General features: G+C 66.8%; 1 protein-coding gene across 3 annotated transcripts in view; it reads right to left on the bottom strand.

Moving 5' to 3' along the window:
- Positions 1-24,782, bottom strand: part of TBC1D16 (TBC1 domain family member 16) — a 57,965-nt gene that overhangs the window by 23,876 nt on the left and 9,307 nt on the right. For all 3 annotated transcript variants that reach the window (XM_045835900.1, XM_045835899.1, XM_045835898.1), the window contains exons 2-3: positions 21,967-22,206; positions 20,298-20,895 (exon numbers count right to left, since the gene is read on the bottom strand). In XM_045835900.1, coding sequence (XP_045691856.1) covers positions 20,298-20,895; positions 21,967-22,144 — 776 coding nt within the window. In that variant the 5' untranslated portion in view covers positions 22,145-22,206. The remainder of the gene's footprint in view (positions 1-20,297; positions 20,896-21,966; positions 22,207-24,782) is intronic.

Here is a 24,782-nt window from a genome sequence, read left to right on the forward strand (position 1 = left end):
AAATTTAGGTGTCCCCCTCAGGCATCTGATTAAATTCCATCAACTCCTTTTCAGGCTCGCTGTGCCCAAGTGCGGTTTCTCTCTCCGCTTCGCAGCGAGGGCTCTGACCACCCAAGGGGCCCGCGCAAACTCCGCCGGACTGGCTGGAGCGCCCCTCCCCGGAGGGACGAGGAAACGGGGACAGGCTCTCGGGGGCCGGCAGGGGGCCGGGTGACCAGAGGCCTGTCCAGAGGAGCAGCCGGTGGTGGCAGAAGCACCTTAGAGATAAAGTGCCACTTGGTGCATCGTCCTAACAAGGACACGGGGGCGCTGAGCAGCGCAGCGGAGGGAGGGGGCGTGGCTGCAAGCCGGGACCTTCCGGGTCCCGAGCTGTGGGCGTGGCGGCGCTCTGGGCCGTGGCCCCAGGCTCAGCCAGTCCCGCCCATCGGGGAACCGCTTCGGGAGCCCCTGCGGCAGACAGGCGGGCCCCGAACGGCCACTCCGACCGTGCCAGCCGGGACATTCAGAGCGCCCTCCCTGGACTGCCCGAACCTGTGCTTGCCCGTCACCCCCGGTCCCTGCAGGCTGGGAGGGGAGCCGTGGGTGACGCGGGACCCACACCCTGGGCTTCGTGGGGACGTCCCCGTAGCCAGATGGCTGGTCACCAGCCCGGCGAGGACGGGCTCAGAAAGCTCTCCTGCCCACCAGCCGGGCTCGGCGTCCCACCTGGAGCTCCCGGACCCCCCGGCCGCCACGCGAGTGTCCGACCTCGGGGCCGGTCGAAGGGACGGAGGCGCCAGAGCGCCATGAGCGGCAGATCCCGGGGGGCGGGGGTGCATCCTCTGCCTCCCGGTGTCCACGAACTCGGCTCCGACGGGGGTGGGGCACTGGAGAGGGCTTTGGAGACCCTCCAAGGGGGACTAACACCCTTTCTCTCCTTCATTCGCCCCTCTAAGAAATCAGAGACCCCAGGAGTTTAATGGGCTGAGGCCGCAGACTCCCCAGAAGAAGCGGAGCCAATCAGCACAGCCACGCAGTTGGCGGGGGGCGGGGAAATGCAAATGAGCGTGGGTCTCCCGCCGGTGTGTCCGAACGGGCTTATTTCCAAACGGGGATTGCGGGGTGGGGTGCGGACCAGGCGCCCCCTCCCGGCCCAGGCGGCGGGAACAGCCGGGTCTCTGCCCTCCCCACCAGCTCGCTTCAGTTGGGACGCGCCCCATCGCACACCCAGATGCTCAGCCACGCGTGAGTTTACACAACTGTCTGGCCCCCCCCATCAGTGTGGAAATCCCGCGCACGGCTGTGTCACGGCTGGGTCCATCCAGGGACCCCGTCCAGGCTTCTGTCTGGTCCGTACGTCCGGATGGCCACCCCTCGTTTTAACGGCCACCTCAGGTCCCCAAGGGTGTGCACGAACCTCTGTGCAGGCACGCGCCTGTGCATCAAACTTCGGCACACCCGTGTTCGTGCCTTCTCGCACACCCGTGAGTCTGTTGGAGTTTGTTGGCATTAGATCTGCGTCGCCCCAGCCCTGACACTGGTGGCCATTCCGCAGACACACCAGCTTGGGGGGCATTCGGGGTCGCACACGGGTGGGAGACAGCAGGCCGGGACCCACGCGCTCCGGTGGCGGCGGGAGGGGAAGCTGGCCCAGCGCCCGTAGGAAACAGCTGGCGCGTCTCCAGCAGCCGGCCCCCACTCGCCCTGGTGCGCCCCCCGAGGGGTACCGTCACGGCGGCCCTGCTCCCGGACAGGGACCCCGAGAAGGAACCCGAGGGCGAGCGACGGGACACGGGCCTTCTGGAGAGTTGTGGCCACACGGGGCGCCGAGTGGCCGTCCAGAGAAGTGGGCGCCCGCGGCTGCGTCCCGGAGGGTCGCGAAGGGCGGTGACGTGTCCCTGGTGCTCACGGCCACACGAAACTGTCGGGCATGCTGCTGGGAAGGGCCACCTGTGGGGGCAGCCTGCCCCCGGGGTCAGGACGTGACGTGCTCGGCATTCCGCAGAGCGGTGTCTTCCGGAGACCGGATCCCGGGGCCAAGTTGGAGTGAGGGGGTTTGGGGGGCTGTGTGTGTGGGGGGAGGGGGCTGTGGCCCGGTCAGCCCCCGTCCGCGGAGCTGAGCCACGCATTGGGCCTGGTGTTGCTGCCCTGCTGCGTGGCTTCCATGTCTGACATGCATCTCCACATACATCAAAGGGAGCAGAATCTGGAATTGTGTTTTTAAGAAAATCAGGACACCTGGCCCCGGCTGGCGTAGCTCAGTGGACTTGAGCGTGGGCTGCAAGCCAAAGTGTCGCAGGTTCGATTCCCAGTCAGGGCACATGCCTGGGTTGCAGGCCACAGCCCCCAGCAACCGCACATGGATGTTTCTCTCTCTTTCTCCCTCCCTTCCCTCTCTAAAAATAAATAAATAAAATCTTTAAAAAAAAAAAAGAAAATCAGGACACCAAACAGCATGTCCACAACTCGGTCGCAGAGCCGAGGCGTCGGACGCAGAAGGAAGACGTCGGAACAAGAGCACACCCGGCCGGGGCGGGAGGGAACAGCACCGGTGTTCGCGATGGCCGGCTGGGGGTCGGGCCCGGGGAGCGGGTCACCCCCTTTCGCCTCTCGTCTTTTCCCTACTTTCCAAGATGTCTGTGGTGGGGAGCTGTTGCTTTAGTCATTAACAAGGAAAACAACCCCCATCCTGAAAAACATCAAGGGTAGAAACGAACAAACAAGAACCAGGCGAAGCAGAACCCTGCCCTCGGTCAGCACCACGTTGCCCGAGCAAACCGGTTTCGAACGGGAAACGAAACCAGGAGGCCCGGCGGCCACGCCCGCGTCCGTCCTCGGCCGGCAGGGAACCATCGAGTCCCTCCCTCTGCCCCCCTCACCTTCCCGGGCCCCGCCCCCTGGCTTCCTCCTGCTCCCCCCCACGACCCACGCTGGGCCGCCCGCCCCTGTGGCCCGAGGCCGCTGGGGCAAGTCACCACGCACCAGGGGCTTAAAAGCACAGAATTTATTCGGTCCCGGTTCTGGAGGCCGGGGGTCCAAAACCAAGGTGTCCGCAGCCCCGGAGGTCCCAGGGAGAGCCGTTCCTGCCTCCTCCGGCGTCAGGTGGCCGCCGGCGCCCTCGGTGTCCCTGGGCTTGCGGACAGGTCACTCTGTCACCCTGAGGTCAGCCTCCTCGCCAGGTGGCCTTCTCCATGCCATTGGTCCCTTTCTGTCCCTCGTAAGGACGCTCGCTGGATTGGGGGCCCGCCCCCATCCAGGGTGGCCTTGTCCTCACCCTCAGTCGCCCCTGCAGAGACCCTTCCCCGTGGGGTCCCGCTCTGAGGTTCTGGGGGGGCGTGATTTTGGGGGGGCACTGTTCAACCCAATGCAGACATGTAGGAAGACAGGCCTGACTGATTTTTAAGACGGGGACACGGAGAGTGCGTGGGAGGTGGGGTGGCTACTCCAAGTCCAGTCAGACCGCTCGGGGGGCTTCATGCGCCGGTCCCAGAGGGGCCGGCCCCCACTCTCAGAGGGGACAGCTCCTGGGGACGTGGGCCAGTCCCTCTTGTGGGCCGTGCTCCGGTCCTTCCCCTCACGCCACCAGGGAACGCCCACCCCAGGCCCCGAGGCAGCCGCACTGAGTCAGACGGGAGGGGGTGCACGGCCGCGGGATGGGCCCCCTCGCCTGCCCCCCCCACGTCAGCAGCTGCTGCACATTGACCCCGTCCGCTCCCACACGGGCCTCGCCTGCCCGCCACGGGGGCTAAATGCTCCTCAGCAGCTAATTAACTTTCTGTGTGAAGCCCTCTCTAATTGCACGGTCTCCCCCTCCGGCCCGGGCCCTCGGGGACACACAGCTGTCCTCGGGCACTGGTCCCGCTCCCCCGGACTCAGAGGCACAGCCTCCAGCCCCACGACACCCTGCCCATCGAGGCTGGAGAGGTCGAGGGGAACCAAATTAGGAGCCCCCCCCGCCCCCACCCCCGCAGAACTTGCTTGGTGAAGCTTCATGTAAATGGGAAGCAAAAAGGTTACAGAAAACAATGTTTCCCCACGAACGTCTGGGCTGCCGGAACGGCTGATTTCTTCTCTGAAATGTTCCGACGGGGACCTGAGGCTGCTCTGACGGCCCCGGCACCTGCCATCCGTCAGGCGAAGAGGCCGTCAGGAAATGCAGGCGGCTGGTGAGTCCCCGAGGGAGCCAGTGTGGCGGCCCCACGCACGGGGGGCGGGCGGTGGGTCCCCATCCCCCCACGGTGGCCAGAGCCGTCACTCCCTCTGCGCCCTGGCCCCGACCTCGCATTTCCTGGACGCGCATGGGGCACCGGCTCCGTGTCGCGGGTTCCCTCGGTACACGCAAGGACATCTCTGACCACCCTCCGGGACCGGGGCCACTCTGGGCCTCACCGCGGCGGGGGTTTCACAGACCCCATGTTCAGATGCTCTGCCCCCCGCCTGGAGGGCGCCCCGGTGAAGTGTCCCCCGCAAGGCCCTTCTCATCTGAAAAGACAGACGGGAGGGCAGAAAAGCCACCTCAGAAAGCAGAGGCCCAGGGTGGCGACTCGGGGCCTGGAAGGATGACCAGGGAGGGGTGTGTCCACCCCGACGCCCAGCTCTCGGCTCCTGTTCAAGGAACGGGTTCATTCTAGGGCCCCAGGCCCCGCTGGGTCTCCCGCTCGCCAGGAAAGGCCTGACAAACCGGACCCTGCAGGAGGCCACGCTGAGCCCTGCGTCCTGTGCCTTCCGCGGAGACGCCTCCGTCAGGCCACCAACAGGAAGGTCGGGTTGAGGGAGAAGCCTGCAGCCAGACCCGGGTCTGAGGCCCTTCCCTGGGCGGGCTGGGCGGGCTGGGCAGGCTGGGGGGTGGGGGGCGGGGTGGGACCGGGGCCGTCCAGGCACAGCTTGGGCTGCATTTGTCATGGCCTCTGGAAGGAGCTGGACGTGAGGCCAGCTGTCCCCTCGCATCCTGTGGTCCCTGCTGCTGCGTCCCCGGCGCCCTGCCTGCAGCGGCCCGGGAGCAGAGCCATCTGGGATGTGTCTTGTGTCCACGCAGGGCCCCGGGACAGGAGGTGGGGCCGGGCTCCTCCATCACGGGCAACGGGGGGGCCAGGGCCAGGGCCGGCCGGGGCCGCGGCCAGCCTCACTGCCCAGGCAGACTGGGAACTGCGGCCAGGAGCAGGCAGCGGGGACCCCTGTGCAGCCGTGGCCCCCCCCCCGGGCCCCCCCTGGGGGAAGTGCCCCAGCACAGCTTTCGGGGTGTGTGGGGGGGCGGGGAGTGCTTCTCTGAGGACGGCTATTTTTAAAACAGAATAAACAGGCGTCTGGTGACCAGCAATGGTTACTCTCTCAGACAACGAGGCTGGGGTGGGGGGAGGGACCCCGGGGAGCAAGGTCGCTCCCGGATTTGTGACTGCAGCCTCACCCCCTGCTGCAGCCTCACCCCCCCCCCGAGAGCGGGGGTGGGCACTGCCGCTTCTCAGGCAAAGGGCGTGCGCGGAGAGCAAGGCGGTTTCGAGTCGAGGGGGCGGGGCCCCTCCCACAGCGGCGGGCTGCGGGCGGGCAGCGCCTGTCCTTCCTGAGAGCGTGGGAGGCACGTGGGCTCGGGACCTCCCCCCGCCCCGGAAGCTGGTGCAGAATCTGAGGGGAACAGGGTTCACCTGCAGGGGTCAGGCAGCCCAGCAGCTCCAACCGCGACTTACATGGAACAGAGAGGAAAAGGGGAATTAGACACGAGAGAGGGGGGCTGGGGGAGATCGAGGGCGCTAGTCCTCATCTGACTCACCTGTGTGTGTGCATGCATGTGTGCATCGTGTGTGCTCAATGTGTTTGCATATGAACATGCATGTGCATGCCACGTGCACACAGCACGTGGTGTGATGTGTTTTGTGTGTGTGTGTGTGCTTGCCTGGTGTGTGTTCATGTGCATGTGTGTGCCCCGTGCGTGCATTTGTTTGTGCGTGCACACGTGTTATGTGTGTTGTATGACATGTGCGTGTGTGTGTGTGTACAGCCCCCCACCCCTGTCCAGGCCCAGGCCCACGTTCAGTTGCGAAAGGACCAGCGTGTCCCGGGGGGGGGGGTCCCAGCCCCGCGCACACACACAGACCACTGTGTTCATCCGCTCCGCGTGTCTGCCCTGACGCCCACCCGGAGGCAGGCGCTGGCCTGGCTGCTGGCCTGGCTCCTCGGCCGGCGGCCCCGGCCCGGCCTCTCACCACGTTCTCCCCAAAGTCACAACACACCAACGGCGCCGCCTCGAGCCGTCACTCTGGCCCGGGGGCCGCGCCCCCAGTGTGGGCGACAGTGACCGCAAACAGTCACGTTCCAGAGAATTCTGTCCGCAGCTCCACACACCAGTCGTGCGACAAAGGGGGGAAACCATGAACTCTAGGAGCGAGGGGCGGTGCTCTGGAAGGTTCTGGGTGTGGGGTGTGGGTCCCTTCGTTCATCAGCCCCAGGGAAACCTCCGCGGCCCCCGCGTGCTTTGTCAGCGAGAGCCTCGCGGAGTCGAGGCCCCGTGAGCACGAGCACCGTGAGGTCGTCCCGGCCTGTCCGCCACGGCATGTGTCTCGGGCCTGGCCGGGCCGGGCTGCATGGGGCCGCCCACACCCGCACCCGCCCCCCCGCCTTGCCTCCCTGCCCCGGGACCCAGCCATCTCGGTCCACTGAGGAAAAGCCTCTCAATCAGCAAGAGAGAAACAGGTTTCCCCAAAGGACATTTTTTAAGTCAGAAAAAAAAATAGCGGTGGGGAGTGGGGCGCTTCTCACCGTCCGGTAGAGGCCCTGCCACGCTGGGTGCACGCTCAGTGTGAGTGACCAGGGAGTGAGCCCGGCTCACAGACAGGATTCCGGGCGGCCCCACGGGCACCCCGAGTGTGGGGGGCCACACAGACCCCCGAGGGCGGCCCTGCTTTCCTGGTAAAAAACCGCTTCGAGCCCAGGGACAGACTTTGCCCGTTTACTAACTGCAGCGGAGCCTCCTGCCCAGTCCCTCTGGGGCCCGGGTCCTGCCAGGCCCGACCCCTGGGCTCTGGTGCCTTCCTCAGGGGGGAGGGGGCGCATCGCCTGGGACCGGCCACCCACGTCCAGGCTTTGTGAGCAGGCTGAGCTGGACGGCCTCGGCCTCGGCCGCGTCTGAGTGACAGAGAGGCGCCCAGGTGAACGTGTTGCCGGGGTCCCCGCTGGACTCCAGGGAGCCCTGGGAAGGGCTGCTTGTCCTCACCGCCCCCACCCCACCCTCCCCGGGTGCGGGCGGGGGCCTTGGCAGAGATGCTCAGAACTGTTTCTCGGGCTTTGCCTGTGTGGGCGGGGCTGCTCGCCTGGCTGGGGGACGGGCGAGTCCCCACAGGCCCCGGGTGGCCCTGCTGTGGCGGAGTGGCGGGTGCTGAGTCACCAGGGGTTGGGCTCCGGCTGGGCCGTCCCGGGGGGGGGGGGAACAGGCCGATGACCCAGGGGTGGGCCCCAGGTGGCCCGGAGTCTCCTCTGAGCGACCCTGTGACCTCAGGGTCGCTGGGCTTTCAGAGCTATTTTTGGGCTGACCTGCCCCCGAGCACCTTCCAAACTCAGAGGTCACGTGTGCATGAGCTCTTTCCGGGCCCCGGACTTTGCCCCTGGGTCCCCGCTCTCCAGAGGGTGCGTCCCCTCCAGGGCAGTGGGGCTCTGGCCGGGCCCCAGCCCCCGCCCCGGATGCACCCCAGCCCCTGCGGCTTGGCTCCAAGGTACCAAGGGGAGAGTTTTGGGACCCCAAGCTCAGCCTCGCAGCGTGGCTGGGGGGCGGGCCCAGCCCATGAACGGGAGGGGACAAGGAAACAGGCCACTAGTCTGTTCACGCTGCTGGACAGTCGTCAGCATGTCCTCTGCGAAACTCTGCCGTTCTCCGCCTGAAACCCCGCCCCCACGAACGCTCGCCCCGCCCCCCGTCTGCGCCAGCCCCGCCCCCCACTTCCTGTCTGTGGCCCGGTGGCTCCGGGGACCGCGTGTCAGTGGGGTCACACGGGGTGGCCCTGAGCGCCGTGTCCCGCGGGCGCCTCCAGGGTGTAGCGGGTGCCGGGACGGCTCCCTCCTCAGGGCCGGGCGAGCGTCCCCATCGTTTGTGCGTCGCCCACCCGCCCGCCTGCCGACCCGCGGCGGCGGCTCCCACCCTGGGCTGCTGCCGACGCAGTGCACGCGCCTCTCTTTTCAGTCCTGTGTTCACTCCTTCTGGGCGGCCGCTCCTCACCTCTAACCCGTCTCCGCTGTTCACATATTAGCCGTATAGTAATAATAATAATAATAATAACAACAACAACAATAATAATAATATTTTACGAAAGTAGGGGCTCCAGCAAAGTGCATTGCAGACAAGGCCGCCGTGGAGACTCAGCTGGGCGGTGCAAGGGGTCAGCAGGTCCAGGCGGTGGTGTGGGAAGGACCGGAACCAGGCTGCCTCCCTGGCCGACCGGGGCCGACCCCGCCCCATCCTGGATCTAACGCGAGCGGGGCGCCTCTGCTCCGAGGCCAGAGGCCAAGCCGAGGGAGGGCCTGCCTGGTTTCTGGGAGGCACTGGCTGGGGCAAGGGGGGTGGGGGCAGGCGTGCTGGCCGCTCTCCACCAGACCCCCGGAGAGGAGGTGGAGAGTCCGGGGAGACAGCGGTCAGCGAACAGAGACTGGACACCGGGAAGGAGCGGCCCTGCAGCCCCGGGAGCCTGGCTGGGGTCTAAGCCTGCCCCCCCGCCCCGCAGCACATAGCCGGCCCTGCATTGGGCGATGGCCAGTCTACATGCTGCTCGGGAAAGAAACCCAGCTTGGGAGCAGGTAGTGGGAGGGGAGGGAGGGTAGGTGGGCCACCCAGGGTGGGGGGACTTCCTTCTCTGCATCATCCTTGGCCCTTAGCAACTGGGGGGCACCTCGGAGGGGGGCCCTCGGGGGGCAGGTGGCAGGAGGCACCGTGGACAGGGCAGGGCCGCCAACACCCCGGGCTGATCTGGGTGAAGCCTGCCATCTGCTGGGCGCGAGGGGCTCCCTCCGCGTGAAGTGCCACCTCCAGGAAATGGAGCTCAGGGGTGGGGGCTGCGGCCGTGTCCTTCACGGGGGGTGTGGCGGGACCGTGGCGCCCAGACACGGGACTCTGGGCCTCGAGGAGAGCGGCCGGCACTTCCCAGAGAGCGGGGCCCAGGCGGCCCCCCGGCGCCCTGCGCGCACCCCGGCGGTCCAGTGCCACGCCTGCCCGTGAGGCGCGCACCCCCGCAGGCCCGCCGGCCGGGCTGGACACAGACGCCTCTCTGCCGGCTTCCTGCGCTGGGGACACACAATGCGTCCTTTCACGCCAGGTGGGGCCGCTGGGGCGCGGAGGCCTCCCTGGGGTCCGCGGCGTGCGGTTGGGAAACTCAGGGGGCTGTCACTCTCGACGCCCGTCAGGAAGCTCCCGAGACGCGAGGCCCAGGCTCGTCACGCCGGTGTCGCCCGGAAGGTGACAGCCCAGAAGCCTCTGTCTGACCACGCTGTGCTGAAATGGGGGGGGCCGTGACCGACCCCCGCCGAGCTGTGGTGGCTGCTGGAAGGGCGGCCCCACGGAGCACCGCGGCGTGAAGTGAGCCATCTGTCACCCGACACCCCGCCCGGCAGCCCGCCAGGCTCGGAGAGAGACCGTGGCTACCAAAAATAATCCTCCCGGTGTTTAAATATTTACAGAAGCAGACAGATCCCGATGCCTTCGCCCTGCACGGCGCGGCCCTGACCGCCAGCCCCAGGCTTTGGCGCGAGGCCACGCCCACCTCCCAGGTCCCCTCCCCCGCCCCTGCCCTCCCATCCCCCCACCGGGCTGGGTCTCCTTCCCCGGGACCCGCAAGAGCCACCCTGCCTCCTCCCAGAACAAGTCCACTCCCACTCCTTTCCCCCTTGCGACCCCAGCCCTGGCAGGCACCGCCCTCCTGTAGCCCCTTCTGTCCCCAAAGCCCCTCGGGAAAGGGCCCCCTTGTCTAGGGGGTCTGCGCCCCGTGTTGGACGCCGGCAAACACACTGGCGTGGGGGGGTGCGCCCACCGAAGCCCTCGACGTCTCCCCTCCTGGGTGCCCAGTCATGGGCCGCGGGTCTCAGGGTGGCGAGCGCACGCAGGGGCCGCTCCTTGGGAGGGGAGAGTGAGACGGGGGCGGGGGGTGGGGGGACGGTGACTTGTGGGGACCACCAGTGCGCAGAGCTGGGAACAGTGACAAGGGCCTTCGCGCCCCAAGGTCCCACCCTCAGGGACGCTCTGTGTCACCACCTGCTGTCAGAAAGGCCGGGGACTTGCTGTGGGCCACCTGCTGGCCCCAGAGCCCACACCTGCTCCCAGTGGCCCCGGCTGGCAAAGGGCAAAGGGCGAAGGTCGAGAATGACCCGTGTGATCAACGTGTGTGGACGATCTTCATCGCCCTAGATCGTTGGGGAACCGGGCCCCCTGCAGCCAGGAAGCAGTTCTGAGGTCGGGGGAGGGGCCGCGGGAACCCCGTGCCCACCGCCCCCGGCCCGTCACGGGCCTGTGGGCAACGCGGGCTGAACCCAGTGGAAGCCCAGGTGGACAGGCCGTGCTCTGGACCGGGGGGTGGGGGGACGCTGGGGCGAACCGGAGCCCACGGAGCAGCTGCGGCAGAGACGGAGGTCATCTGCCCCCCCCACCCCAGCCCTGGGGCGATTTCATCAGGTTTGGGGTTACATTGCAACAGCCAGGTGGGGGTCTCCCAGGACGGGGTGTTCGCCGCCCCCCCCCCCAGTCTCACTGCCTGTGACCTCATGCTCGGGGCCCTCGGAGGGGTGGCCACGCGGGCCTCTGCCAGGGCTGCTGATGCAAGAGTGGGGGCCTCGGAGTGGGGGCCGCCGGCTCCCCAGGGCTCGGTGCCATCAGGGCGGCGCCGCAAGAGAACGTCCCACGGCCCCTGCAACCGTCAGCCAGGGTTGCGTCACGGGTCCCCAGAGGCGCTGTCGTGGTTCGAGAGCGACAACAGCCTGTCCCCAGCACCCCCCTGCAGCCGGCGCGCCGATCCCCAGGGAGCGCTGCCTCTCCGGGAGGCCGGACTTCCCTCTCTCCGAGGCGGAGGGCTGATGGGTACCCCGTTTCCTGCCGGTCCTGCAGCTCCGGGGGGAACCGGGGGCTTTTGGAGGGCAGACCACAGCCAACAGCTGGATTTCAAGAAGACCCACCCGGCGTCTCTCTGGCACCTTGCTTCTTCGCCCCCCTTGGCCCGCGACTTCAGGAGTTCACACGCTCAGAGCCAGGGAGGGGTCAGTGCAGCAGAACTCTCTCCCGGCCCCCCTCCCAGCCGCCAGCCGCCAGCCGCCACCCGCCACCGTGGAGGACACAGGAAGAGGGGAGGCCGAGGGAAAAGGGCGAGAGAGAACGTGAGAGAAAAGCTGGACACCAGCCTGCAGAGACGTGAGCTGGCCGAGCGGGGGACCCCGCTGCCCGCCCACCCACCGGCCCGCGGGCCCGACTCCTGACTGATGTGTGGGGAGTCCTCAGGGAAGGTGCACACGGGGCCCCAAGACTCTGCGCAAACCAGAGCGCAAAGCCCCCTCGTCAGCAACTCTTTAAACGCTGACCACATGGCGCAACGGTGACATGGGAGGAATATATAGGACTGTTAAAATTAATTTTGCGTGTCTCCTTTTTTTTTTTTTTACTTTAAAAAATGTGGCCGTTTGACCGGTATGGCTGAGTGGGTTGGGTGTTGTCTTGCAAAGCGAAAGGTCGCCAGTTCGATTCCCAGCCAGGGCCCAGGCCTGCGTTGCGGGCCAGGTTCCCGGCGGGGGGCGGGCGAGAGGCAACTGAGCCACGTTGGTCTCCTTCTCTCCGTCCCCTTCCCTCTCTCTAAAACTAAATAAGTAAAATCTTTCACGTGTGGCTACTAGACCCACACAGATATGCCGAGACGGTTTTTGGCAAAGATGCAGAAACTCTTCAAAGGAGGGACAGCTTCTCAACCCACGCAAGGAGGAATCGCGGCCTGGGCCTCACTCCTGCCGCGGAAGTCAACTCCAGGTGACCCTCACCGTCCCGCGGGCAGACTGCGGGGAGCACCACGCAGGGGTCATCTTCGGGGTCCAGGGCCGGGCCGGGAGCTCCTAACCCGTGACACCCAAAGCAAGGTCCACACGAGGGAAACTGAGGCGTGGACGCCACCACGATCCAAGCCTTCCCGACCGTGGAAGGCCCCGCAGGGGGCCGGCGAAGAGAGCTGCGGACCGGGAGAAACGCCACAGAGCCACAGGGAGGACACGGAAGCAGCGTCCGGAACACGTAAGAACCCTCGAAAAGGCGGCAGCCACGAAGGAAGGCCCCTCAGAACACGGGTGAGAGACACGAAGAGGCGTCTCGCCGAGGAGGACGCGCGGGCGACCGAGGGACCCGCGGAAAAGTGCAGATTAAACCGCCAGGAGCTGCCACGCCACGGTATCCAAATGGCAAAAAAAACACACAAAACCCCGCCCAACCCCGGTGCCGGTGACCACGCGGAGAAGCCGGGCCACTCCTACCGCTGGGGACAGGGAGGGGGCGCCACTGCTCCGGAAGTAAACAGGTTGGCGATTTCTTTCATCACTAAACACGCGACCGCCATCCGCGTGACCCAGGGCTCCACGTTATCCCGGAGACGTGAGAACTGTGTTCCCACAAACACCTGCGCCGGAACGGCCCTGGCGGCTTCGTCCACAAGCCCTGGCCTGGAGGGGACCCGGGACCCCCGTGGGCGGCTGGGCGGCCCGACCCACCGGTACGTGCACGCCGGGAAGAGCCGGTCTCGAAGGCCACACAGTGTCCAACGCCATGCCTTCTAGAAAATTCCTGCACAGATGGAGAGTGCTGTGGGGGGTGCCCGGGGTGAGCAGGACTCAGGTGTGACTACAGAGGAACCTAGGGGAGCCGCGTGGGGACGGGCCGGGTCGGCCCTCGATGCTGGCGGTGGTCCCACCAGGCTACAGTGGGTTCACACTGGGGATCAGTCTCAGGACCCCCCCACGGAGCAGTATCTGCATACGACCCCCACACATCCTCCTGTGGGTTTTTTAAAGGTTTTTCTATTCATTGTTTTGAGAGAGAGAGAGGGCGGGGGGGAGGGAGAAACATCATTTGTTATCCCCCTTACTTACCCACTCACTGGTTGCTTGGTTTCTGAATGTGCCCTGACGGGGGATCGAACCTGCAACCTTGCTATGTATAGCAGGATGATGCTCCATCCAACTGAGCTACCCAGCCAGGGCCCTGCTGGGGTTCTTTAAACCAGCTCTAGAGGGCTTGTGCTACCTGACACAATGTAAATACTGTGTAAACACTACGTAAATCTGCGCTGTAACGTGTGGTTGAGGGGACAAGAGAACAAGAACAAAACCTCTGTATGGCCTTGGTGCAGAGTGGGCCCAGGCCCAGCAACAACGTAAGCAATTTGGTTTCCAAGCATTGCTGACCCACCTGGGCCGACCGGGCAGGTGTGGAGCGGGGGCTGCGGGAGCCGGCGGCACCGAGGAGCCCGAGCCCTGCGCCCGGGACACGCCCTGTGGCTTTCGCTCAGGACGCCCCGGGCGGGGGGGGGCGGGGGCAGCTGCAGGAAGAGCACCCCGGGACCTCCCTGCACCTCTTTCACAACTTCCTGCGGCCTCCTCGGTATGTGGAGGAAATGGCGTTTTTACAGGCGTGACCCCGAGGCGGTGGCACCTCGCGGCCGCGGCCCGCGGGCATTCCCGCGCCAGGCGCAGGGTCGGATCGGGGTGGGCACGGTCCCGGCCCCCGTCTGGCACCGCACGGCTCAGGCGCCAAGGCCGCATCTCCTACGACTGTATTTTTTAGACCAGTTTCAGGGTTACAGAAAACTCGAGCAGAGGGTACAGAGCCCCCCGTCCCCCAGCTCCACGCCCTGGTGCGTTAGTTCAAACTGATGAGCCGGCATCCACACACAGCTGTCGGGGACCGAGGTCTGCAGGGCACGCCAGGACGCCCTGTGCCGTGGGTTCTGCGGGGCTGCACACGCGTGAACCCACGCGGAGCCACCGGTACCGCACCGTGTGGTCCTAGGTGTGTCTTCACTGAACCCTCACAACGGCCCCGTGTCGGAGGCGAGGAAACGCAGGCTCAGGAGGGTAAGCGCCCTGCCAGGTCGTGCCCTCGGGGTCAGGGGTGGGGCTCAGGTTCCCACAGGAGCATCTGGCCACGGAGCCACCGCCCAGCCCCTTCCCCGCCCCAGACGGCGCCCGTGAGCCCAGCAGCCGCCCTGAGTCCTTATAGCAAAAGGACCAGGCGCTGCGAGACCCGGCCGGATTCTCCGGCAGCCCCTCCGGGCTCCTGCAGCCGGGGGCCGCCGCCACCACCTGCTAGTGAGCTCCCGGCGCAGACAGGGGCCCGCGAGGGGCCAGCGCGGCTCTGCCCACCACCTGGCGTCCTCTCCTGGCGGGGAGACCCCTGGGCACGAACAGCCGGTCCGAGGCTGCGGGCCAGTCCACAGGGCTCCGAGCAGCTGGTCGCCTTTCCTTCGGACCCCTGATTCCGGCCGCCCCCGGGGCCCGCGGGTGCCGGCCGCCGTGGCGGGGCTGGCGAGGGCGCGGCGGGGAGGCGGAAATGGCGCGCGGGATTCTGCCGAGCGCCGCGGAGACACGCGCGAGCTGTGTCTGCAGGCAGCAGGGGGCAGACTGCGGGGTGGGTGGCGGGGACGAGCTGCCGCACGGAAAGAAGTCCCGGCTCCCGGCGGCGGCAGCGGACGCGCAGACACAGCCGCACAACAGACCCGCGGAGGCTGCCAGCTTGCAGGCTGGCCCCGAGGGCTCGGCTGCTTGGAGGCACCTCGGTGAAATCCGGAGGCTGGGACACGCACCCCCACCCCTGCTCCAGGCCATCCCACCCCCCCTCGCCAGGTTCCGGTCACCCCCCCCCCGCCCGTCTCTCCGGGACCGGCTCAGGCCTCAGCGGCCTGCTCACACCCGGTCACACCGACAGTCACCCCCCTCCCTTGGGCGGCAGCCACAACCCTGCACCCGGCACCCCAGCTCTGGAGGGTGCACCCACTCCCCACCCGCCACCCTGAGACGGCTGCGCAGGACGGGAGCAGCCGCCGGGAGCGACTGGGAGTCTGGCTGTGTCACACCGGCGCCAGCACCGGCCCCACGGCTGTGGGTGACCCCCTGACACCCCCCAGGGTCCCTTGGGGCCACTGCCCCGCAATGACACCTTCAGGTGCTCGGACCTGGTGCACCGACCTCATCGGTTCTGCCTCCTTCTAAGAGCCCGGGGTTCCCCCCCAGAGCATCCCGTTCCTGCCCCCCCAGGGGGAGGGGCCGGCCTGTCCCACCGCGAGGACGACACGCCCTGATAACACAGCCTTAGGGGCGGGCGCCCCGGCTCACGGGAACCCGCCTGTGACCAGCAGAACGTGCTCAGACAGCCCTTATCTCCGCCTCCCGTGCCTGGTGGGGCGGGGGCGGGGGGGGGGGTGCTGGCAGGGACTGTCCCTGTCCCTCCGCACTGGCCCCTGCCTGGGGCTGCCCGGGAACCTGAGCCCTCCGCCGCCCCTGGAAACCTGCCGCCCTGGGGGTGGGGGACAGGCACTTGTTCATCGGTCTTTTCCCTTCTCTTAGAGGCCTGCTCTCTGCCGGGGGTGACGATACCGTCACCTGCCTCCCAGGCCTGGTCCATCGGGGCCTGCGCCGTCCACCATCCACACGGAAGGCCCCCCCCCCACGTGTGGCCATTAAAATTTAAATTTGTTGAAGATGAATAACATTTAAGGTCCTGTTTCTCAGCCACGACAGCCACATCCCCAGGGCTCGATGGCCCCTGTGGCCCCAGGGGGCACCACCCCGGACAGCGTCCCTCCCTGCAGGGTGACGACGGTTAGGTCTCACTGGGGCAACGGTGCAGGACAGCGTTTTAAAAGGCACCACCCGAGGGAGACGCATAGGGGGCGGCAGGAGCTCTGCGCAGGGAAGTTCAGATGCAAGCAGCGGTCCCCGGGAGGGGTCCCCTCGGCTGGCTGGGGCTTCCGCAGCAGAGGGGGCGAGGCTGGGACTCCCGGGGCCCACGGGAAGGGCTGAGAGGGGAGACTGGGTAGGTAGGTGGGCATCTGAGCAGGACCTGGGGCAGGTGGGCCGGAGGCCCCTGAGGCTGCACCTGGCTCTGTGGACGGGCGCCGGAGCTGGCTGGGCCCCTGCCCCAAGGACGCCACAGAGGCCCCCTGCGTGGGAGGCGCCCCCTCTGTGACCTGCGTGCCACCGCCCTGCACCGCCGGGAGACAGCACGGCCGGAGCGAGGCCAGAGCCACGCGAGGATCCTATGAGAAAGGAAACGAGGCGCTCGTGTCCCCTGGGAGCGGGGACAAGGAGGACACGCTCTGGGGACAAGGACGGTGGCAGGTCATTAGCATCAGTTTCCTCCGAAGGACCTCAGGCAGCCCCAGGGAGCTACTTCATTAACAAGTGTGCAAGCCAGCTGGGGGGCGGGGCGGCGGCAGGGGGGCAGGGGGGGAGGGGCAGGGGAGCCAGAGTGCCATGTGCAGGGATCAACCGGCGATTTGGGTTAGAAAACGTGGACTCATGTAACCACAGCCTAACATTTTTGAACATTGAGAAAAGAAAAAAATTACTCAGAAGTACACGATCCTAACCTATTGGCCTATCTTTCCCTCGGCCTGGGCCGTCCAATACGGTGGGCCCACGCACTGTTTAAACCTGTCTTCACCAGTATTCTGTGAAATTTGTAACTCAGTGCCTGGGTCCCACTGGTTAGGGCTCCCTGTGGCAGGAAGCCGGCAGCCGCACCAGAATGCCAGGAACTGGACTGTCACCACCCGGCGCCAAGCTGTGCTGGGCAGGGCGCAGGGGCAACCTCGCCCAGGCACCCGCCTCTCCGTAGATTGCAACCGAAACGTGCCTGTAATTCACTGCCTGCTCTGTTTTCGATACAATGAACTTCCTAGTGGAGACACAGTCTATAAACACTGCACAATCTTCCATCAGCAGCACTGGGGAGGTTGCAAACCTTGGGGGGGGGGGTCACAGGCTCTGGGAAGTCAGCTGGCGGCCCCCCTCAGGAAAGTGCGCGCCCGTGCGTGCACAGACAAAAGGGACACGGAGGTCTTTTTCTCTCCCCGTTGTAAAGGACACCGCGGCGAACATCTTCATGCGGGTGCGTTCGATTTCTGCGCCTTCTACCACTTCCCGGGATACAAGGAGACCCCTTGACTCAGCGGGACGGGGCAGGGCCGGCCCACGTGCACATGGGGACCCACCCGGGGGTCGGCTCGGAGAACGGGGTGGGGGCAGTCCTGTTCTGTTACTGCCTCACCCAGCTGGCCCCTGAGACCGGACCAGGTGCCTTTCAGGACAGAAACGAAGGACGAGCCGGCCACTGATCTCGCCTGGTGCTCACGCTCACCCCAGCCCAGAGCCTTGACCTCTGGCGCCGGAGGGTGCGGGACAAGGAGCTGCCGCAGAAGCTAACCCTGCTGGCAGAACTCCACCCCGGTGGGAGGGGGGGCGTCCCCAGGGGGCTTTGAGCGTACACTGGGTGGAGGGCATCTGGCCATCACGGTGCGGGGGCTGGGAAGGGATGCAGCCGCACCATCTGGAGACCAGGCCCTGCTGGCCACAGCCCACAGGTGGCGCAGGGATGGACCGTGTCCTGCAGGCCCCGTAACAAAATGTTTGGGGGACTCGTCCTCCTCACCCATTCCTAGCCACACGCCCAGCCTCCATGTGTAGTTCCCTGGTGCTACCACTAGAGGGATCCCATGAGCTAGCCTGACCTCATCCCCTCCTGGGGACCCAATTCCCAGTTAAACTAGGAACCGTTGTTCCGGGGGGCAGTTTTGGGCCCATGCACGTCCTCAAGGCCAATGCCCTTGAGGGCGGGCTGGCCCAGCCAGATGCCTGCACTCCGGGACCTCGGCCCGGACGCCCTCTCTTCCAGAGGAGCAGGGACCGCGCCTCCCTCGCGGTGGCGCCCCTCACGGCGGGGTTCTGCACCCGGTCTGCGCCCCGCGCGCCCCTGGGGAGCTCAGTCACTGCCCTTCCCTGGGCCCCACCCCCCGCGGTCCTGGCTCCGCTGGCCTGGGTTCAGTCTGGGCATCAGTGTTTAATGCTACTCAGGGTTGCCCCGTGAACAGCGGGGGCTGGGGATGTCTGCCCTGTGCTGCCCAGGGCCACCAGCTCCTGAGCCCGGGACCTCCAGTCCCATCACCCCGTGGGCGCTGCAGGAGATGAGAGGCAGCAGGGAAGGAGATGGGACCCCCGTGGGCTGTGGGTCCCAGTGCCCAGATCTCGCTCACACTGAAATCTCCAACGAGAAAATGCAGGTTCCAGGCCCAGGCCCCGCCCCTCGTGGAACCCTCCCCAACTGCACTTTCGGTACATTTTAGCCACGTGCCGTGCGCGGCGGGGTCGGGACCATGGGTGCGTGCGGACCTGGCCCGAAGAGCGGCAGCATGGGGCTCCCAGGGCCGCACGGGAGGGGGCGCCTCCCTGGCGGCCACAGTGTGTGAATGCGCCCGGGGCCCAAGCACCAGCTGCCGGGTAGTTCCGCGCAGACAGGCGACCCCTGAACCAGACCGCGCGGGGCGCCAAAGCACCGCGGCAGGTGATGGGGCGGGGAGCTGGGCGGAGGGGCGCGCAGCGCCAGGCGGTGCTCTCGAACCCAGCTGCGGGCCGGAACCACCCGGAGCACCAGCCGGCCGGAAAAACGGAGCCCTGGCCCACGCTGCGTCTCGGACAGCCCTCAAGGACGGGGTGCCGAGTAGAAGGGATCAGACGCAAAGGCCACCTCCTGTGTGACCCCAGGTGTAACCGCACGGGCGGTGTCCGGGGGCCGGCGGAGGAAGAGAGGGAGGCGGGCCGGGGCCCTGTTGGGGCGACGAGAAAGTTCTGGAACTAGCGAGAGGGGGTGGTGTGCAGCGCTGTAGGCGCACTAACTGCCGCTGAACTGCATTGCAGTCTGAAACGGTTCTGCCCGCCAGTGCGCGTCACGCGTACTTCCTGCGTGCGCCCGGGAAGTTCTCCGCCGCGGCACCGGGAAACAGGGGCCAGACCACTCCGCCCTGGGGGTGCCCTGCGCACGGCGGGGGCGCAGCCCTAGCCTCTGGTGAGAAGCCACCCTCAGGGGTGACCGAAATGTCCGCCGACACTGCCACACATCCCCTGGGGGCAGAGCGGCCCGGGAGAACCACTGTTGACGGAATTGCCCGGGCACCGGACTGCACGGAAGGCCCCGGGGGCTCTCGGGGCAGCTGAGGGGAGAACCACCGGAGCCGAGAGGAAGGGGGCTCGGGGGTGGGTTCTCCGGCTGCACCTGCAACACGGATATCGCCACTCCATCTTACGAGCAAAGACACAGAGGCTCCAAGACCGGAAGGAGCCGGCCGGGCCTCACGCCCACCAGGTCCCCCAGCTCCCAAATCCAACCCCCACAGGCGCTCAGGCTGCTGGAGGGAGCCGAGCAGGCCAGGCGCTGGGTCCGGTTCTGCCACTAAGTCCTCGGCCACGGCCGGGCAGCCAGGCGCGCCACCTCTGTGGGGTCTGGCGAAAACAAGAGCTCGGGCACCTGTGCCTTGGCCTGGACCCTGGGGGTGCTGGGCACACATTGGTATCGCTGTGCTGACAACGTGGCACCACCAGGGGGAGCCCTGGGGCCCGCGGGCGGGACCCCGGCAGGGGCTGGCGTGTGGATGGCGGCCTGGCTCTCGGGTGAGGACCACCACACTGCTCCTCGGACCCCGTGGGGCGCCCGGAGCCCCAGGGCACAGCCGACTGCCCCTTTTATGTGGGCGCTCCAGTCCTGGAACAAATGCTCCCAGTCCACCCATGGGCTTTATCGGACCGCGGTTTATTGAGGGTTTGACATCAGAAAAAACCCATCAAATTCCTCCCCGCTGACGCCGGCAAAGTGTTCCACGTCCCTATACCCTGCCCCTTGGCTGCTGGGCTTACAGGGGCCCCCGGGGCCCCTCCTGGGCACCTCGGCCGTAGTGCACCCCCTGGGGTGATTCCAGCCTGGCCAGTGTTCTGGCTGGGTGACCTCCCCGAGGCCTCACTTCCGCCTGCTGCCCCCAGGGGGCGATGTTGGGACCTGCCTCCCAGGGTTTGCCAGCCTCCCCTGGGAGGCCCTGAGGACCCCAGGACTCTGAGTGGTGGCCCGGACAGCCACCCCCCATCAGGCCCCAGGTAGACATGATGCCCTCGGGTGGCACGGAGTGACAGGACCCCGCTGCCATGGCCCTGGCATGGGGACAGCTGGCACCTGCAGCAGAGGCCGGACAGGATGCAGGCTGACCTCAGCGCGCAGAGCCGGTGACGCCCGCGGCGGTCCCCCACGCGCCCGGTTGGAGAGCCCGGGGCCCAGAGCGGGAACTCACCTGCTCTCGCTCTCCGGGAACACGGAGCCGCCGCTGCTCTCCGCCAGGGCGGCGCTGACAGGTGACAGGCAGAAGGGGGAGGCGAAGGCGTCCGAGTCCGAGTCGAAGGAGCTGTCCCTGCTCACGCCCTCGGCCGACAGCTCCAGGGAGCCCTCCTCCTCGCCGGCCTCGGGCCGCGGCTCCCGCCCCTCCTCCTCCTCCTCCACGCCGTCCTGCGAACCGGCCCTGGACCAGGCCCCCGGGTCGAAGGGGGCTGGCCGCGGGCCGTCCACCCCCGGGCCCTGGGCCAGCTTCTCCCCGTCCTCGGCGGAAGGGCTGACGTGCACAGCGTCCCGGAGGCCCTGGGCCACCCCCGGGAGGTCCTCATCTCCAGGGGTCAGGGCGGGCCTGGGCTCCGTGGGGGAGGCCTGGCGGGCGGCACCTGAGCTGTGGGCGCGCCGGCCCCGCGGGCGGGGTGCCTTGCGCACCGGGGAGCTCTCAGGCGTGATGTAGCGCAGCGCCTCCTCGTCCTGCTGCTGGATCCGGGAGTTGGGGACCCAGGCGAGGATGAGGGTGGCCCCCAGCAGCTCATCCTTCTCCATGTACAAGCACAGGTAGCCTGCAGGGGCGAGGGCGGGGGTCAGGGGGGCCGTGCACACACAGAGGGGCTTCAGGCACTGCCCAGCCCCAGGTGTGGGCCGCTGGGACTGCAGGGCTCGGGGAGCGCGGGAACCTCAGCCTGGTGAGGGCTTTTCCGAGCTCGGGGGTCCCGCCCTGTCCACTGCTGGGGTTGGTCAGCGCCCGGGAACAGGCTCGCAGCGTCACAGCCCGGTTGCGGGGGGCACAGGCTGCAGGCTCCCTCCCCCAGGAACGAGTCCGGGACAGGCGGCCGGCGTGCGGGTCTGTTCCAGTGGCCGCGGCCCTCTCCGCATCTTTTCTCCTAGACGCAGCCTTTTGGGAGAAGGGCTCGGCTCCCCAGGCCACGCCCTGGGCGGCTCACACGGGGCGGGCTCTGAGGCCGGCAGCAAGCGGGGGGTGGGGCGTTCTGGGCCCCTGACCGCTCAGGGTGGGGGGACGGTGGCACCTCCCCTGGCAGTCCCTGTGCCTGCCCTTTGGGGGTGTCCTGATTCCCGGGCCTACGGCACAGGCCCCCCGGGCCCCCGGTCTCTGTTCTGCACAGTCACCTGGGGCGGGAGCGGGGCCCCCACATCCCTCAGGGCCCCGGCCCCACGTGTGGCTCCCGTTCCAGAACAACTCGGGGCTGTCACCCGGCCGTGCACGAGGGGTGCAGCTGGGAGGCCAAGGGTTGCCGCCTGCGGACCATGTGGCTTTGGGACAGGGAATGGGGCCCCAGACCTCGGTCCCCTTCTGTCCTCCACCCTCCATCACGGCAGGGCTAGACCCCAAGCTCTCCAAGGGCCACGCTTTTCCTCCTGTTTTATACCCGGAACACGCAGCACCTTCAGAAGCACCCAGAGAGCTGGCCACGCCACTGGTCGGGGGGCCTCGGGGTCCAGGTGAGGGCAAGTGGGGATGTGAGGCCGGAGCCTCTGAAGCCAGGGCCTGTGTCCCCAGTCCCTCCCTCTCGTGCTTGTGACCCCAGTCCCTTCCCTATCCAGGCCTGGGAGCCTGGTCCCTCCCTCCCTCGGACTGGGGACCCAGACCCCCCCTTCCCCTCCCCCCGGCTCACCTGGGTGGTGCTCCCCCAGCCCCTGCAGCCCCTCCGGCGGGTGCACACAGACATTGTTCTTGGAGTAGATGATCTCGCCATCCAGGACGGAGGGGGGCCCGCCGCCGCCACCGGGGGTGAGGGTCAGGAGGTCCGAGGCTTTGGAGGAGGCCCGGCGGAGGAGGCGGCCCAGAGACATCGCCGGGGGGGCGTTCCCATCCTCCGCACGCTGGGGCCCAGGTGGGGCGCGTCTGCACCGGCCTGGGAAGGGGGAGAGGGGAGATGCGTCGGGCCCGGGTCAGGGACTCGGCCAGTGTCCCTGGGGCTGTGTCCCGCCTCACACCCGTCAGCCCCCGACGGGCTGTGGTCAGCTGTGTGTGAGCAGGTCCCGCCAATACAGGCCACAGAGCAGGGTCTCAGCCCAGGCGCCGTGGACACTGCGGGCCGGGTCCTCCTCGGTGACAGGCCGTCCTGGGCCTCGTAGGGTGGCCAGCAGCCTCCCTGGCCCCCGCCCACTAGACGCCACCAGCTGCCAGCAGCAGGACGGCCAAACGTGTCCCCCGGGGACAAGGCAGCCGGCCCCCGGCTTAACCACTTTCTGGGCGCCTGGGCGGGCCACTCCTGCCGACCCCGATTACCTCCAGACCCCTCCCCGGAGGCCTCCCTGGCCACCCACCGCCGAGTCTATCTCTCCTTCGTCTGGTTTTCTTTTCTATTGCATTCAAGCGAACGTGGCCCGCGCTGGTCAGTGAGTCTCAGGCGTATGATGCAGGGATTCGATGCCCCCACACCTCGAGATGGGGTCGCTGCACGGAGCCTGGTGGCCGTCTGCCACGCCACCCTACAGTCGCCGCCCTGCTGCGGCCCCGGGCTGCCCGGTGCCGCGTGAGCCCGCACGGTTGTCCCATGCCCTGACCACCTCCAGCCGCGCCAGCACAGAGGGCAGCCACCGCGCTGAAACTTAAAAAATCGCACCTCGAAACACGTGTCGTCTTTCCAGTGAATCGTCTGGAACAGCTCTGTCCTCGTGCTAGTGACAGTCCCTTTGTCGGGCATATTTTAAAAAACTCCACGCCCTGGCTGGCATAGCTCAGTGGATTGAGCGCGGGCTGCGAACCAAAGCGTCGCAGGTTCGATTCCCAGTCAGGGCACATGCCTGGGTTACAGGCCATGGCCCCCAGCAACCGCACATTGATGTTTCTCTCTGTCTCCCTCCCTTCCCTCTCTAAAAGTAAATAAATAAATAAAATCTTAAAAAAAAAAAGTCCAAGCATTCTTCAAGAACCACAAGGTCAGCTAAGGAGCCACGAAACTCCCCCCCAGGCCCCCGTGCAAGCTGGCGCTGCCCGGCCGAAGCACCACACAGGCCATGCGGGCAGCGTCCCGCATCCTGCCAGCTGCACTCGCAGAAACCAGAAAGAAACGAGGGGCACAGATACTCTTTGTGCCCAACCCCCCCCGAACCCCAGAGAGTCAAGTCAGCGCGTCATCAGCTCCTAAACGACTCCCGGCCCCGGTCGGCACAGCTCAGTGGGCCGAGTGCCCGTCTGCCAGCCCGAGGCCTGTCGCCAGCTGGGTCCCCCCGGTCAGGGCCCGCGCCGGGCTGCGGGCTGGGCCGCAGCGGGAGGCGTGAGAGAGGCAACAGACCCACGTTTCCCTCCCTCTCTATCGCCCTCGATTCCCCCCTCCAGACATAAATAAACGATTTCTTAAAAAAATGCCTGGGGCGCTCTCTTGCATTTGTTAAGTCTCTGAAGTCCGGTGGGTGCGTCACACGCCAGACACCTCCGTTCGGAGCGGCCACGCTCCGTGTGCTCCACGGCCGCCCGAGGCCCCAGGTGGGCGAGGCCGGGCTGGCGGGGCCCACCTCCCGGCGGCCCCCCACAGCGTCGCCCAGTTCAGTCTCCGTGGGCTGCACACGAGTGTCTGCTGGCTCCCCAAACCGCAGCGTCGTTCAGTGGAGGGGCTCTGCCCCCACCGAGGATCATCTAAAGAATGTGCCGGAAGGTGCGGAGGCGGTTCCCACGGAGCGTCAGAGGAGACCCTCCCTCGCTGCGGCTCTGGGAATCCCCGCCCCCAGATGCTCGGTTTTGCAAATCAGACGACGACAGGCTCAGGGCACCCGAGGTCGCCCAGTGATGGACAACCCCAGTGCCGAGACCTCTGCCCAGGACAGCGGGGCCTCGGGTGCAGGCAGTCCAGCCGTCCCGGGGGCTGGCCTGCCCCCTCCCCCCGCTGTCTCCAGCCTCTGGGGCGGGGGGGGTGGGGTTCTGGGCCACAGCGCACCTTGGGGGAGGTCGGGGCATGTCTGAGGAAGGCCAGCCACAAATATCCCTCTCCGGACAGTGCATGTCTGTCTGTTCACTGCGCCTGCTCGTGTGGGGGCCTCCGCCATCCCAGCCGAAGCCGGCCCCCCACCTCCAGTGTCTTTCGAAGTGGAGGTTCCTTGACCTATTTTTAAAGCGTCTTTCAAAAAAATTATGAGATGTGCTCAGACGTATAAAAAAAGACCACATGTCCCTGCAATCGCACAATCCAAAAATATTTGCATATTTTCTGCCGCCTTCTGTGCCTTTCTTAAAAAACAAACAACAAAAAATACCACTCACTGGGATTATGTCATACCCACTTTTACTTGTCTCAGAATGTACTACCCAGCCCTGGCCGGTGGCTCCGTGGTTTGCAGCGCCTTCCCGTGCACCACAAGGTTGCAGGTTCGATTCCTGGTCAGGGCATATACCTAGGCGGCGGGTTCGATCCCCTGTCAGGGTGCGTACAGGAGGCAACTGATCAATGTTTCTCTCTCTCTCAAATCAATCCATGTATCCTCAGGTGAG

The sequence above is a fragment of the Phyllostomus hastatus genome, unplaced genomic scaffold (assembly GCF_019186645.2).
Source record: "Phyllostomus hastatus isolate PE091 unplaced genomic scaffold, TTU_PhHast_1.1 phas_contig_210, whole genome shotgun sequence".
Lineage (NCBI taxonomy): Eukaryota > Metazoa > Chordata > Mammalia > Chiroptera > Phyllostomidae > Phyllostomus > Phyllostomus hastatus.